Here is a 15,058-nt window from a genome sequence, read left to right as displayed (position 1 = left end):
CAGGGTGTCTCCCTGCCTGCCGCTCAATGACTGCTGGGATAGGCTCCAGCATCCCCGCAACCCTGAGAGCAGGATAAGCGGTTTGGATAATGGATGGATGGCTCATATTAAATATTTTATTATATATCATACGATATGGAGAGTTCAATTCCATATTGATACTGTAAAACATTTGATGTTCATCTTTCACGAGGCTGTGTTGCCAATACCAAGGATCTGGTCTGTTAACTTTTTATCTATGAAGGATATACTTTTTATTGTCCTTTCAAGCACTGCAGGGTGTTTGGCTTATAGGAGTCACTGTCACCCTTTCAAAACGAGAACATTTCTTTTTAGGGGTCAAACTCTTTAAATAGCCAATATTAAGGTGGTATCTTCCCTGGAAGACTGGGAGCTGCTCCTTTCAGACAAATCCTGCAGCATGTTATATATTACATTGACGATATACATCAAGTCTTATCATTTGCCTGTTATTCTTGGTCTGTGTACCTGCAATCAAGTAGTACACCTTACTTAGTCAACATCCATACCAACGATAAAAATCAAATATTCTTAAGATAGTAGTCATTCTGGACGGCCTGTGGGTAAAACTGTGTGTCTCTGCGGCCCGTTGTCTTTCTTCTGCAGACTGAGACCGAGATGGGGAGTCCTGCTCAGAGCAGCTCTCCCGTCCCCATCTCCTCCTCCTCCTCCTTCACCCCCAGCGAGGCTCCTCGCCGGCCCAATTTCTACTTCTCCTGGCTCGACCCCCTCTACAAGAAGAAGTAGGGAAGCAACAGCAGGAGTGGAGTGAAGGATCCGTAAGGGGGGAAAAGGAACTGCAACGCGCTCCAAAGTCCCCTTTGAAAAGCACGCTGAATATCATGTTGCCCTGGAGTTCGGGTCATATGTTTTATCTTCTTGTCATCTGGGGGAAATTATGATCAGTCCACATTTAAAAGTCAGTTTCCTCTTAAAATTCTACGACAGTTAAAAATACGCGCCTCTTGGAAGCTCGGCCTCATTCTGTCTAACATTTTGATAAATTAAAAGCAATCCATTTCAACACTTTGTGATGTTGTAATGAGTCCATGCCTGAAATTGTGTCTGTAAATGATAGTTCAGTTTGTTATCCAAAAAAAAAAAATCATAATTTTTAGGTTATTTCACTTTATCAGTAACTGGAAGAGCAAAAGAGGCTGCAAATTATTATTATTATTAAATTAAAAAACTAAATTAGAATTTGTTAAATTGTTTAATCATGAAAAAGCACAAGTCTGGAGGTAGTAAGAGGTTTTTATAGAACCAAGGGAACCCTGTGTGCTGTAGTGTGGTACTGTGGTGTGGGTACATGATGAAGGGGAACCCACCATGATGAATGTGGAGCCATAAGGGAAGGCTGCTTACAAACGATTTTGCACATTTCAGATGTGGTTCATTGCAATTTGGTTTTTCTTTTTAAACAATATATTTATTGAGATTTTCCTTTCACCCCACCCCACAAAAAAAAAATCAAATTCATTGCAATTTGGTTTTGTGTCATGTGTCTAATGCACTGAGTTTGGCTGCCATGAATTGTTTTGTGATCATTTAGATCTTGGATGTATTTTCCATGACCCTGCTTGTTGTGCATGTCTGTTTTTCCAAGTCACTGGCCACTGTAGTAGCCATGTAGTTCTTCTGAGTATAAAACAGCTTATACTGTACTGTTCATTTGGAAGTTTACAGTAACTATGTGGATGCATGAGAAGGTACAGATTAACCGACCAGTAAGAGTATTGTTCATGGATTACTTGGATAAATAAATTGTTTTGACCACTAAGTCTGTGTGCGTGTGTGTGTGTGTTTCATTATTGTTCAATAAGAGGGGTTGTTTAAGATTTAGGGTTGTCCCTAGGTATGTGTGTGTGTGTGTGTGTGTGTGTGTGTGTGTGTGTGTGTGTGTGTGTGTGTGTGTGTGCCCTGTCCCAGGTGTCTCCCCGCCTGCCGCCCAGTGACTGCTGGAATAGGCTCCAGCATCCCAGCGACCCTGAGAGCAGGATAGGCGGTTCAGATAATGGATGGCTGAATGGTACTTTAAATTTGAATCGCTCTTCCAACACGTGCGCGCGCGCACAATGTCCATGTAAAATAGCCAAAACCAAATGAGTAATCACACGACACATTTCAAAGACAATTCAAAAGCGTATTCTCGGACGGTACGATTTTAATTCGGCAATCTAACAGGAAAAGTGGCCAATATTTTGACAGCTGTCTCTGCGACGTCATTTGAAGACGCCGGATGTAAGTCTGAAATTCGGGAAGCACTCGCTCGTATAGAGCATTACTTCCTGTTTTAGTGCCTCACCTTCCGAATAAAAGCTGAAAACAAACGCTTGAAGGGACGTTTCTTTTAGGGAACCGTATTCATCAATCAGTAACGAATATTATGTTTAATTACTTGCAGAGTCCAGGGAAAAATCGATCCATAAACTGGGGACTCTTCGAATGTAGGTGGACGTGTTGAAAAGTAGGCACTCGCCCTCGATAGAAAAAAGAGACTGACCCTGACAAAGCATGTTTCCTATTATCATAAACATCACGTTTTGATCTATTTATTGTTTTCGATTTCCAACTGACGATGCCCAGAAATGTACCCCTGTCATCGAGGGAGCTCACGAGTGCAACAAATCCTGCCCATGATGCCCCACATCTTCTTGCTCTCCTTACCTTGTCTGTGAATGTTCTCAGTCATCCAGGTCATGGTTATCCAAAGGAGTTGAATCAAGTGCAACTGGACTTGGTGTATATATCCGTGAAGACGTTTCGCCTCTCATCCAAGAGGCTTCATCAGTTCGTGCCTTTCTGACTAGACCAAGCTAATCTGACTGGCTGGTGAGTTTCATCTGAGTTTCATCACCAGCCAGTCAGACTAGTGTAAACTACTAATAAGACACGTTAGTCGCTAGCTAACGGGTCTGACTCTTTAGCCGAGCGGTTAGTGATGTCGCCTTGTGGTGCAGTATACGTCGTATCGACTCCCGCACCGGGCAAGAAAATAACCGGTTACACTAGCTTGGTCTAGTCAGAAAGGCACGAACTGGTGAAGCCTCTTGGATGAGAGGCGAAACGTCTTCACGGATATATACCAAGTCCAGTTGCACTTGATTCAATTCCTTTGGATCTCCTTACCTTCCCAACCCCATCGATCAAGTTAGCTGAAGTTAAGCTGTTAGGGGAAGTCGCCCATCTATTTGATTCATAGTACTGTAACGTGCTTGGATAAGTAGACACGTTGGTCCTTGACTAACGGGTCGGGTCCTTTAGTCGACTGGTTAACGTTGTCGCTTGCGGAGCGGGAAATACGGGTTCGCGTCCCGGCTGTGACGGTTCCCGGATTGCCCCCCGAATTCGCTACATTGGTGTCAGAAGTGGGATGGTGAGACCGTAAGGTCATCGGAAGCGCGTGCGCCCAGAGGCGTGAGGGAGTTGATATGCTGAAGCGCGGGGATTTGACCTGTTTATCCCATATCCACTGGGATCTTGGATGAAGAAACTGAGTTTGCCATCAGTGTACCTCCCCTATGGAAAAAATAAACTGTAGCGGAAAACTGATTTTAACTATGTTCTCAAGAGCTGAACCTCTCGTGCATGGCCAATGCCTATTTTGATATGATAACGATAGCAAAATCTCATTCAGTTTGGGGAAAAGTTTTTTTTAATTTTCTTTACGGTAACCAGTACTCCCCAGCCAGCAATAATGGAGGGTGGGGTGGGGGACAAGGGTTGAGAACCAGAGGAATTGAGTTGAGTTGAGTTGAATAGAAAATAAGTAAAGATAGTTAATTACCCTCCACATCTGCAAAGGGTGGCCAACATTTGACTGGTGGGTGTGGGTTTAGCACTATTATCTTAAGTTTGAACTTATACTGAAGCTCTTGGAAACACCTTGGTACTTTGTACATTGTCCTCTGAAAATTTTTTTCACTCAGTTGTGTTTCCTCAGATGTTCAAAGACGAGGAACTCCAATATGTTTCAAGAATCAGTGCGCTGGTGAAAGAGGGCGGTTTAGTCAGAAATGGGACAGTGTTTTGGGGGGCAGGCAGTTTTATGGAGAGACGATTTTGAGTAATCAAGTAAGTTTTAAAAAATGTGATCCATCGTGAATTTTTAAGACTTTGTTTAGTTGATGTCTCTGAGCGTTTATTTTATCACTATTATTATTATTATTATTATTATTATTATTATTATTTGCGGAAGGATAACTTTTTTCATTGATTTTAAATTCCCGACCGGAAGTAGTTCAGCTGTGTTGGGCAGCTTGACAAAGGTTTGTCAAAGCTGAGCTGGCTGTTCGCTTGTGTCTTGACGACGAGTTTGCCCGAGTTGGGTGTCCGTCACCGAACAGGGAAGGTCTATGTTTGTCAGAGTGGAGAGTACACTGTACTAGTTTGCTGTTCGCGTTTCTCAGTAGTTAACCCTAAAATTTAACTAAAAAGTCTCCCGATTCGACCAGTTCGACGCCATGGACCCCGCCAGCCAAGGTAATTATTAGCTTAGCGAGCTCTTCAGCTAATGTTCGCTAGCCAGTTGGCTAGCCTTAGCTGTTTTAGCTCGCTAACGCCGCTGGACATTTGTCAATCATTAGTTAACAGCAAATAAGCTGGTTGTTGTATATTTATCTGCCCCCCAGTTTTCTCTGTTGGCTATCAATATGTGAAATCGCTGACCGTTAAGTGTTCGCTGTTTATCACTAGCATTGTTCATATTTGCCACATTAACATGAAGACATTGCGGGCCCCGTGTGTAAATGTCAGAGACGGCGATACGAGTGAAGTGGAGATGAAAAGAGAGGCTGTTATCAAATCTCAAATCCCTGATGACTGACCTTAGACACCAGACTGACGTTAGACACACTACTGCTGGCTAAACCACTATTGCAATATGAAACCGTAAAGTTTTGTTGTCCCCCCCCCCCCCGTGCATGTTTTACTGGTCCTCGTCCTTGTAAACAGGTTGGTTGAGTCAGTACGCTTGTATAACTGAGTGGCCATAGCACGCCACCAACCTTGCATAGGGTTCATTTAACAGTATTTGTTTGTGTGGTGTAGACTATTCACCTTTTGCTGTCAGAAAAGTCAGACGTCCTGACTAATTGACTGTGAGTGACGACCTGGTTGTTAGCATGCTAACTGGTTCCCTATCAATCTTCTAGTTTGTTCATATTGACGCCATCCACAGATCGCATTTTTGCTCCACCTTATACACAGAGACCACAGATTAAGCAGTCGGAGAGCTACATATCTATTTAGCAGTCTGTCCAAACAAATGTCACGATACACTTAGATCATCGTTTTACTTTATCATTATGCAACTTTCTGCCCAGTCACGATCTTGGAAAGTAGCTCCTGTTTTTGGGTTGGGTTTTTTGTGTGTGTGATTAGTATTGAACGCGGCAAACACTCTTAATGGACACATTAACGATCCTCGTGGCCTCAAAACCACTAATGGGGCAGCCAGACGTGTATCCCATTTGTTTCTAATGTTTATTGGCCACGATGTGCCATCTTGCATTAAGGTTCCTCTGCCTCAGTAGACCCTGCCTTGGATGTAGAGCTAATTTGTACTGATAGGAAATGCTATAGGGTGCTCACAGTTGGCCTGCTTCAAATATGACGAAAATGAAAATTGAGTTAACTGGACCTTGTCTGTTTTAAATTACCTGAAGTCATGTTTTTGAAACTGTTTGCTACAGCCTTTGGTTATGGTCTCGGATGAAAAGGGGACTTTCCCCTTGTTTGAGTTCTCCCATTGCTAAAGAGCAACATTGTTTAGCTTGGTCAGGGTGCCAGAGCGAGAATGAATTAGCTCAGTTTGGGTCCCGTGCAGGAAAGTGTCAGGAGCCCTTTGTTCTGTGCTGTTGTGTCAAGACACAAGTCTTCTTTACAGACCTTCTGAGCTTTTTATTGCTTGGCTCAGTTGCAGTCATTCTTGACAGAATGGGTGTAGATCACAGGGGTGTGGCCATTATATTATCACAGCCAACACATAACGCATACAAGGATGTTATGTTTGATGTTCTCTACCACACCAATATCATAACACAGTCAAACTATAACTTAATCTCAGTAACAGTAAATTGTTGTCATCCCAGTCAATATTGTATATCAGAATGTTGAATGTAAAGTGATATGTATGGATGCGCTTTGTAACTGCCTGCCTGGAAACTGTATTTAAGGACCTTTTCTCAATTTAAGGTCCGTGGACTGTTATACGAGTTATAATTGTGTCTCTACATCAGTGCAACCAATACACATTCATTCATTCAGTTATTTATGCTCTCATTCATTCATCCATTCATTCATTCATTGCCCATCCCAACTTAATCCAATTCAGGGTTACAGGGAACTAGAGCCTAGAAAATGGTAGTCATTGTAGAAGCGTTAGTTTGAGTTTATACCAAGATCTTCATCTGTAGTACGCAAACAGTAGTTATCAGATTATGAAATGTCCCGTGTCAGGCTCCTTAACGAGTTGCTTATTCTTTTAGCCAAGATTTCTTATGGCCTGGCCCCTGATTCCCCTTGAAAGCTCATATAGTGAAGTTTGACTTTGCATTTGTCTTATATGAATCTGATTTGTGATTTGCAACTAGTGTATATACTTGGTGTATGCAGTTTTTCTGTAATTTACATATCGGGGGTGCTGATTACTTGGCCAAGTCTAAAATAAGATGGAATACATTCCATAGATTAATTCATTAAGGGAAATTGTGGTGTGCAACAGCAGGAAGACATTGTACATTGTAAAAAAAAAAAGAAAAAAGGAATAACAAATGCAGTTCAGAAAAAAAGCCCATCTTGAAGGAGACTTTTATTCTAAATAGGAATACCTTTTGAAATAAAGGCTAAATAAATGAAAATGAATAGAAAGGCTTGCTGCAGTGTTGGTTGACTTGAGAGCCTCTGTCTAGAAAGTGTCATCTCTCACTGGCTACTCATCATCTCCTTCTGCTAGCAGACTCTCCAGACAGATCCAGTGTCATTCTCGTAGAGACAATAGCTTCCCTCTGTTCTGGTTACACTGAGCTGTCCTAACGTGACTAGAGAAAGAAAGAGTTTCAACCAGGGGCGGCATTATTCTAGAGATGACAGAGGCCATCTTGTCGCCATTCTTATTCAGTCTTCATGTGGGTGTTTGGCAAAATTTGTTTTTGCAGTGTTCTTTTAGCAAGGCACCGTAACTCCATCTACATCTGTGCAGCTGGCAGTGACTGATACTTCTCCCAGGTGAGAGAGTGTTACCATTTGAATATGAGTCAGGGCATCAAAGAATCTGTGCCCCTTTTCCACTGCATGGTACTGGCTCAACTCGACTCTACTTGCTTTTACTTTTCTGGATTTTGTTTTCCACTGCAGATAGTACCCCCTCATGGCGAAGCTGTGCTGGTCGTTTGTGGGTGTGTTGACTATTTTTTCCTCCCTTCTCCACCAGTGCCCCACACAAGTGTTTTATTTTCAAAAAATCAACAAGACCAACTCAAAATGGCTGCTTCACATGAATAATATTAGTGTAACTAAGATTCGATGGGCGGCACGGTGGCGCAGTGGTTAGCGCGGTCGCATCACGGCAAGAAAGTCCTGGGTTTGAGCCCCAGGGTAGTCCAGCCATGGGGGTCGTCCTGGGTTGTCCTCTGTGTGGAGTTTGCATGTTCTCTCCATGTCTGCGTGGGTTTCCTCCGGGTGCTCCGGTTTCTTCCCACAGTCCAAAGACATGTAGGTCAGGTGAATTGGCCATACTAAATTGTCCCTAGGTGTGAATGTGTGTGTCAGCCCTGTGATGGACTGGCGGCCTGTCCAGGGTGTTTCCCCGCTTGCCGCCCAATGACTGCTGGGATAGGCTCCAGCATCCCTGTGACCCAGAGTACGATAAGTGGTTTGGAAAGTAGATGGATGGATAAGAGATTTGGTGAAAAATTAAAGTTTTTTACATGGATAGAACTATGATATAAGTTCATGAGTCTTGGTTTGGCATTTTGTGGTTGTAAACAGAGCTGTTCAATTTCTCTGATAAATCAGTGGTCTGCAGTGTTTTCACATCACATTTTAGCATCTGCTCGGCTTACTTGTAACCTCGATGGAGTTGGGACCAAAAAATTCCAAGGTACTATCCCCAAAAAAACAAAAAAAGGAAAAAAAAAGAAAAGTAATTTACTAAATAATTTACTTAATAAATTTGTTTGAATCCATTGGTCTCCGAAAATCTATGAATGGCCCAACTGATATTAAAGGCCGTACCCTTGATTTAGTTCTCTCCTCAGGTCTCGGTCTCCACCCCTGTGATAGAAGATTTTCACCTATCTGATCACAGGACAATTACCTTTGACCTTGATTTGCCACATGAATCTCCTGTCTGCCCTGCTCTTTTCTGCTCTACTCTACATTCTTCCACTGCCACTAACTTTGCAGAAGTCTATAGAGAGGCTCCCATCACTGCCAGTATCAAGGCTGCACCATCTCATGTGAGCGCAGAGGAACTTGCCTCTTTATTTAAATGTACTGTTTCTTCCATCCTTGACTCTGTTAAACCGGTCAAAACTAAAAAAAATGTAAGCCTTTGGCCTCACCGTGGCTTAATAACAATACTAAAGAAATAAGGAGAACATGCAGAAGGGTAGAGCAGAGGTGGAATCAGGATAAATTACAGATTTCATTTCCAATTTTGAAGGATCTCTTGGATAAATACCAGTTGGTTGTCAAAAGTGCCAGGGCTCAATACTCTTCTAATCTTATTGACAAAATCTCATAATCCCAGGGTACTTTTTAGTGTGTTAAACTGTCACCTCTTCCACTCCCACCTCCTGCTTAGTAGCATCTGTGTCTAAATGAGAGGATTTCCTAAACTTCTTTAGAGACAAAGTACTTGATAATCAGAGCTAGTATTATTGTAACTGTAAATGGTGTATCCATCTCATCTGAGAACAGTGCAGTTCTAAATTCCCTTAACTCCTATTGCCTTATCAGAACTTCATCATATTATCTCTTCTATGGCTTGTGCACCTCTCAGCTGTCATTCGAGCAGGGGGCCAGGTTTTTCTTCCAATTCAAACTGTTTATTCCTCACTTGCAGAAGCAAAGTGCTAACTTGCTTAGGAAGAATGCCGTTATATTTATGTTTTAGTTTTACAATATCCTTAAGTGCAGATGAAGATGGTGTCTCTGTACTGTTTTTCAAGCAAAGCAAGCTGCTGATCAATTTCTGATAACCTATTTCTCCTTTGCTTTTTTTTTTCATAAGGTGTTGCAAATCCTCTCACTACTACTTTAAGGGCTTCCCGCAAAGTTGAATCTGAAGCATTGCCTGTGTCATTAAAAGCCACATACTCCTCAATAAAGACTGAGCATATTTCATCATTAAGCAGGTTTGGATTAAACTGCCAATTGTAATGGGCCTTCTTCCATAAAACATCGATGCCTATACAGGACAGTGATCTGAGATTAAGATACTATGATATTTTGATGAAGACATCACTGATGGTAATTTAGTCAGTTAAAAAGTAATCAATCCTTATATAGGTGCTGTGAACTTGCAAAAAATATTCTTTCTCAGGAGGATGCTGAATTCTCCCAGTATCGATAAAGTTCAGTGATTTCATCAAATTACTCAGCACAACTGTAGAGTCTAAAGGGTTGACAGGATGTGAGGAAGACCTATCCAAATGTATCTAAAATGCAGTTGAAATCGCCACCTACAATAAAGTAGGTTGTTGATAAATCAGGAATGAGACTGAAAACACCACGAAAGAAACCTGGGTTATCAAAATTTTGTGCATATATGTTTAACAAGGTGACATGAGTCAAAATGGTGCCAGTCACAATTATAAAACAGCTATTAGGATCAGTTTTGGTCAAAATATGTTGAAAATTAATATTCTTTTTAATATGGCCATGCCATGTGCTTTCGCTGAAAAAGTTGACTGAAAGGTTTGTCCTATCCAACTGCATCTCAATTTCAGGGCATCGGTATGTTTCATATGTGTCTCTTGTAGAAACATAATATCAGTGTGTAGGTCTTGCAGATGAGAAAATACTTTGGCTCATTTGGCTGAGTTGTTTAAACCCTACATTCCAAGAAGTTAGATTGATAATGTTATTCCCATTAAAACCATTGTTGGGACCCCTCATGACACCTCTGTACCACAAGAATGCAGGGATACCATAATAAATAAACAAGGTATTATGAGTGCAACACATAGAACTAAAAGAAAAAAGAGCTATTGCCTACCCTCCCTCCTTCCGCCTCTCCAAATAAAGGGGGATAAGTAAAACCCCCATTATAGTGGAACTGTTGCGCAATGGGCCTACGCATAGATCTAGTAAGCTACTAGCAAAGAAAACTAGACAACTATCATCAATTTCAGTTTCACACGACCCTCTCATAATTGGATAGTATTAAAACACTGTTTTCCACTATTCAAAAGGACGGTATATGATTCTAAACCCCAAGATTGTTATTGTTGTTGTTATTCGTCCGTCGCAGCGACGAGCACCATCCTGTGATGGATGACTGATGACTTGCGCAATGATTAAAGTGAGGAAGAGTTGCTTATCATCAACCCCACTCTCTCATCCGAGACCACCTACTACCAGTGGCAAGACTAGCGAGACGACTGGCAATGGAGACGGATGCAGATTTTTTCTCAGGGTTTCTTCCCAGTTGGTCGTGCCAGCACATTTGATCGCAACCCCCCTGCCCCCCCTTTTTTTTTTTCTTGGTACAGCATGGAAAATTGATTGTCATCTTAATTTGCATAGTGGTGGGATTGCTAGCCTGTACGCAGTCAGCCGTCGATTTTTCGACTTTTATTTGATATGAGTTCAGTAAAAGCAAGAGATGATCTGCCCCTGGTGTAATTACCAGCAGAAAAGCGGGGGCATTGCCGGCCATAGTTTGCCCACCCCTGATTGTTTGCCCGGCTGTTTAATCCGGCCCGTCGGGCATTTCAATTAATATTGAATTATTAATTTAAATGAATTCAAATGACTGGTATTCGCTTTTTTTTCTGCAGTACGTTACGGTTGATTCCACTAGATGGTGCGCTACAAATACAACCGGCCTTTTATAATGTAGAGGCCAAGTGTAACTTATCTCTTCACCTGACCAGACCTTCACTTTTGCCTCTTGCATTGAGCATCAGAGCATGAAGCAATCGCCTACTTTCACAAAATGAGCGGATCAAAGAAGCAAAAAGTTGACAGCGAGTGCCGGGTTTTTAAGAAAGAGTGGATGGCAAAATATTTTTTTACTGAAGTCCAATCAAAGGCCATATGTCTGATTGGTCAAGAAAACGTTGCAGTATTCAAGGAATACAATATCAGCCGACACTTTTCCACCAAGCATGCTAACTACGCTAGCAATCTGTCATCCCAAGAAAGGGCGAGTACAGCTGCAAGGTTAGCAGCCAATTTACAGGCTCAGCAAAATATTTTTACCCGACAGTCTACAATTAAGGAGTCCAGCACAAAGGCAGGTTATCTACTGGCATATAAATTAGTGAAAGCGAGCAAACCTTTCTCTGAGAGTTAGAGAGTTTGTGAAGGAATGTATGGTGGAGAAAGCAAGTCTTCTGTGTTCAGAGAGTAAAAGCAAATTTGAAAACATAAGCTTATCGCGCAGAACAGTGACTCACCATGTACAACTAATTGACGGAGACTTGACTTGTGGGTTAATCAAGAAAGTAGAGTCCTTTAAGTTTAATTCGTTAGTACTGGATGAAAGCAGTGACATAAAGGACACTGCACACCTTTTAATTTTTGTCAGAGCAATTAATGACAATTTTCAAATCATGGAGGAGTTTTTATCCATGGAGTTCATGAAAGGTACAACGAGAGGATCGGATTTATATAACATGGTGCCTGGTTGCATTGAGAAGCTGAAGCTACCTTGGTGTAAACTGGCAAATGTCACCACAGATGGATCGGCAAATTTAACAGGAAAAAACGTCAGACTGCTGAAAAGAATCCAGGACACGGTGAAAGAAGAGGACCCTGAGTTGGAGGTAATTTTCCTACATTGTATTATCCACCAGGAAGCCCTGTGCAAGACTGTATTGCAGCTTGATCACGTAGTAAAGCCAGTCGTAAAACTTGTGAACTTCCTACGGGCGAGGGGACTTAGTCATCGTCAATTCATTAAATTCCTTGAAGAAACTGATGCTGACCATCCTGACTTACTTTACCACTCCAATGTCCATTGGCAAAGTTTGAGGAAAGAGTGGCAGCGAGTGTGGCAGCTCAGAGGGGAGATCGGCTCGTTTTTGGAGTCAATGGGGAAAGCCGATGATTTTCCTGAGCTGACCAACGCAGACTGGCTTTGCAATTTTGCGTTCGCTGTGGACATTTTGGCACACATGAACATGATGGTACAAGGGGAGGATGTATCTGTGCATGAACTGTATTCGAACGTGAAAGCTTTCACAGCCAAGTTAACTATGTTCTCAAGGTAAGTAATGAACAAATCATTCGCTCATTTCCTGACACTAGCAACGCTGGAAGAGGCGCCTCAGCATGCAAAGAAATACAGCAAATCACTGAACGACCTGCACGGAGAATCGTCATCGATTCTCTGATTTTGAAAAGATTGAGAAGTCACTGCAGCTGGTGTCATGTCCCCTGTCACTCGACTATGAGACAGCACCACACAAACTGCAGTTGGAGCTCATTGATCTCCAGTGCGACTCTTGTCTTGAAGGAGAAGTTCAACTCTGTCAAACTGGATGAATTTTATGCCTCACTGAATGAGACCAAGTTTCCAAACATCCGACAGATGGTACAGAAGGTGCTGGTGTTATTTGGCTCTACCTATGTGTGTGAGCAAACGTTCAGTGTGATGAGCATCAACAACGCACATCACAGAGCCCAGCTTACTGATGAACGCTTGAGCTCTGTCCTGCGAATTGCCACAACAAAATTCACACCGGACTTGATGTGCTCACAAAAAAGGGTGACCAGCAACACTGTTCCCATTAAATCGAGCACTTGGGGATGAGTTTATTTTCATTACTTTTTGGAAAACAGATGTCACATTCATGTAATTTATGCTAGTTAATTTTTTCACCTCACATGATCTCATGGGTAAGCAGATGTAAACAAAATCTTTTTGTCCGTACGGTTCTATGTCTTGCCACATATCAACAAGACTTTCCGCCATCTCAGCTGTTCAGCACACCCATACAAGAGCTCGGGGTTTCTTCATGGTCGCCATTTCAAAAATCCTCTCCGTTTCCTTGTAGACTTGTCTCTCTCATTGGCTATTGCGGTCCCGCTCGGAAAGTAGCGATGTAATCATCCAGATTTTAAATCCTGAATATCAAACATGGTTGAAAATTATTGGAGCAGCCCCAATGAGTCTGCAAGAAGTTAAACTCCTCACATTACCAGATCATCTGGGCTGAACATTGGTACCAACCAAGGTCCCAGACCAGATTTCTCCTCTGATTGATGGGAAGGGTGAATTGGGAATAAATGGGCCCAAAAACTCCTGTGGTCTTAGCCTGGCTTTTGTAGGTATTCCGAGTCGGCATAATAAAATAATGGACACAAAATCAGCTAACTGTTTGACCAACTCATGGTTTTACACTAGTAAAGGGGGAAAAATCAGACAGAGTCAAATCTCACTGATGCAACCAATTTTTTTTTCTCTTTTTAGTGGCACTGGACAGATTTATGGCCGCATATGCAACCAAATTTATTGCAGTCTGGAGCCTTGCAAGTCCACCATGGAACTCTGTACAGCACTGGGGATGTGCTGATACTCTGTCCCAACAATGCTAAGATGAGAGCTTAGCATTTTTTTCTTTTAGCGCATGAAGCACTGATAAATATTGAAACATTAAACGAAAACAGACTTGATGTGCTTCAAACAGGTTTATAGAAATTGCTTGGCAACTAGAGCTATGTACCTATGTCCACTGCTTCCAACAAGGTAACTCTATGCTAGTTTAACAAAAAAACAAAAACTGACTTTGGACATGGCTAGCTTTGCATATCAACTCAATTTACATGGTCAAATTGAGACTTGGTCCCTTCTGCTGATCTTCTTAAAGCTGTACTGTTCCTTTGTGGCGCTGGAAGGGCAGTTAAAAATGTTTTCATGAAACTTATTTTTTCCATTTCAGTCTGCCAGCTGATCCTCAACATGGTTTTAATTCAAGACAGGCTGACAAATGGAAAGTGAGGAATTTAGGGTTTTCCCAAACCACTTCTGCCCACTGCCACTTCAACACCTGGTGCTAAATCAGGTGACACTCGCAGCTGTTGAGGGTCCTTCCAATTAAGGGGAAGTGTAACTATGGGACACCCCCACCACTGCATCCATTGGAAGCAGAATGGAAAAATGTTGCCACAGCTTCTGATGAATGCTACACTCCGCTGCATTAGTTTCCAGTCTTTCAGTGCTTTGAGCACTTGGGGAAGGCAGGGATATATAGCGTAAGAAAACACCTGCGAGCCAAAATTATCTTTTAAAATGCAATTTTGTTTGTCCATATTGTAGAAAATTTAAATTAGTCGTACTCCTAAGTACAAGTAAGCAAGTTGTAAATTATATGTCCAGTAAGACCAGAATGACTACTACTCCACCCCAAGGCTTGTTTTGCAGTTTTTTTTGTGAACATGGCTAACTGTTTAGTTTTTTCCAACTGTCCCTGTAAATGCATCACCATAACAACAACCATGCACTATATAATCAGTTGCAGTTTTTTTTTTCATGTATCCATAAATTACAGCTAAAAAATGGAACCCTTTGCTTGTATTAACAATGCTTCCTCCACTCTTGAGCGTTCCACTTCTGTTTAGGGATAGTCGAGGTTTGTAAGTCGGCAATTTGATTGGCCACTTCCCCTCTGCTCTGTGGTTTGGGATGCATTTCTGCATGATAGGGGCCTCACGTGAATGAGCATGCGTACAGTGGCGGAGTTGGGGTAGCATGTAGGTGGTGGTTTGGTAGCGAGTCTTGCTGTTTGGTTTATTGAATATTTCAAACTTTTTCATGGCATCTTATTCGGGTCAAATGAGATTAGGTAATAAATATCATTGCAAG

At 41.9% G+C, this 15,058-nt stretch overlaps 1 protein-coding gene across 2 annotated transcripts in view; it reads left to right on the top strand.

Annotated features, from left to right (window-relative positions):
- Positions 1 to 4,310: 4,310 nt before the first annotated feature.
- The window catches only part of tpd52l2b (tpd52 like 2b), a 52,669-nt gene continuing 41,921 nt past the window's right edge, over positions 4,311 to 15,058 (top strand). For both annotated transcript variants that reach the window (XM_056273198.1, XM_056273197.1), the window contains exon 1: positions 4,311 to 4,503. In XM_056273198.1, coding sequence (XP_056129173.1) covers positions 4,485 to 4,503 — 19 coding nt within the window. In that variant the 5' untranslated portion in view covers positions 4,311 to 4,484. The remainder of the gene's footprint in view (positions 4,504 to 15,058) is intronic.

Source organism: Lampris incognitus, chromosome 2 (genome assembly GCF_029633865.1).
Source record: "Lampris incognitus isolate fLamInc1 chromosome 2, fLamInc1.hap2, whole genome shotgun sequence".
Classification (NCBI taxonomy): Eukaryota; Metazoa; Chordata; class Actinopteri; order Lampriformes; family Lampridae; genus Lampris; species Lampris incognitus.
The sequence above is the reverse complement of the archived record's forward strand: the minus strand, read 5'-3'. Positions and strand labels throughout refer to the sequence as shown.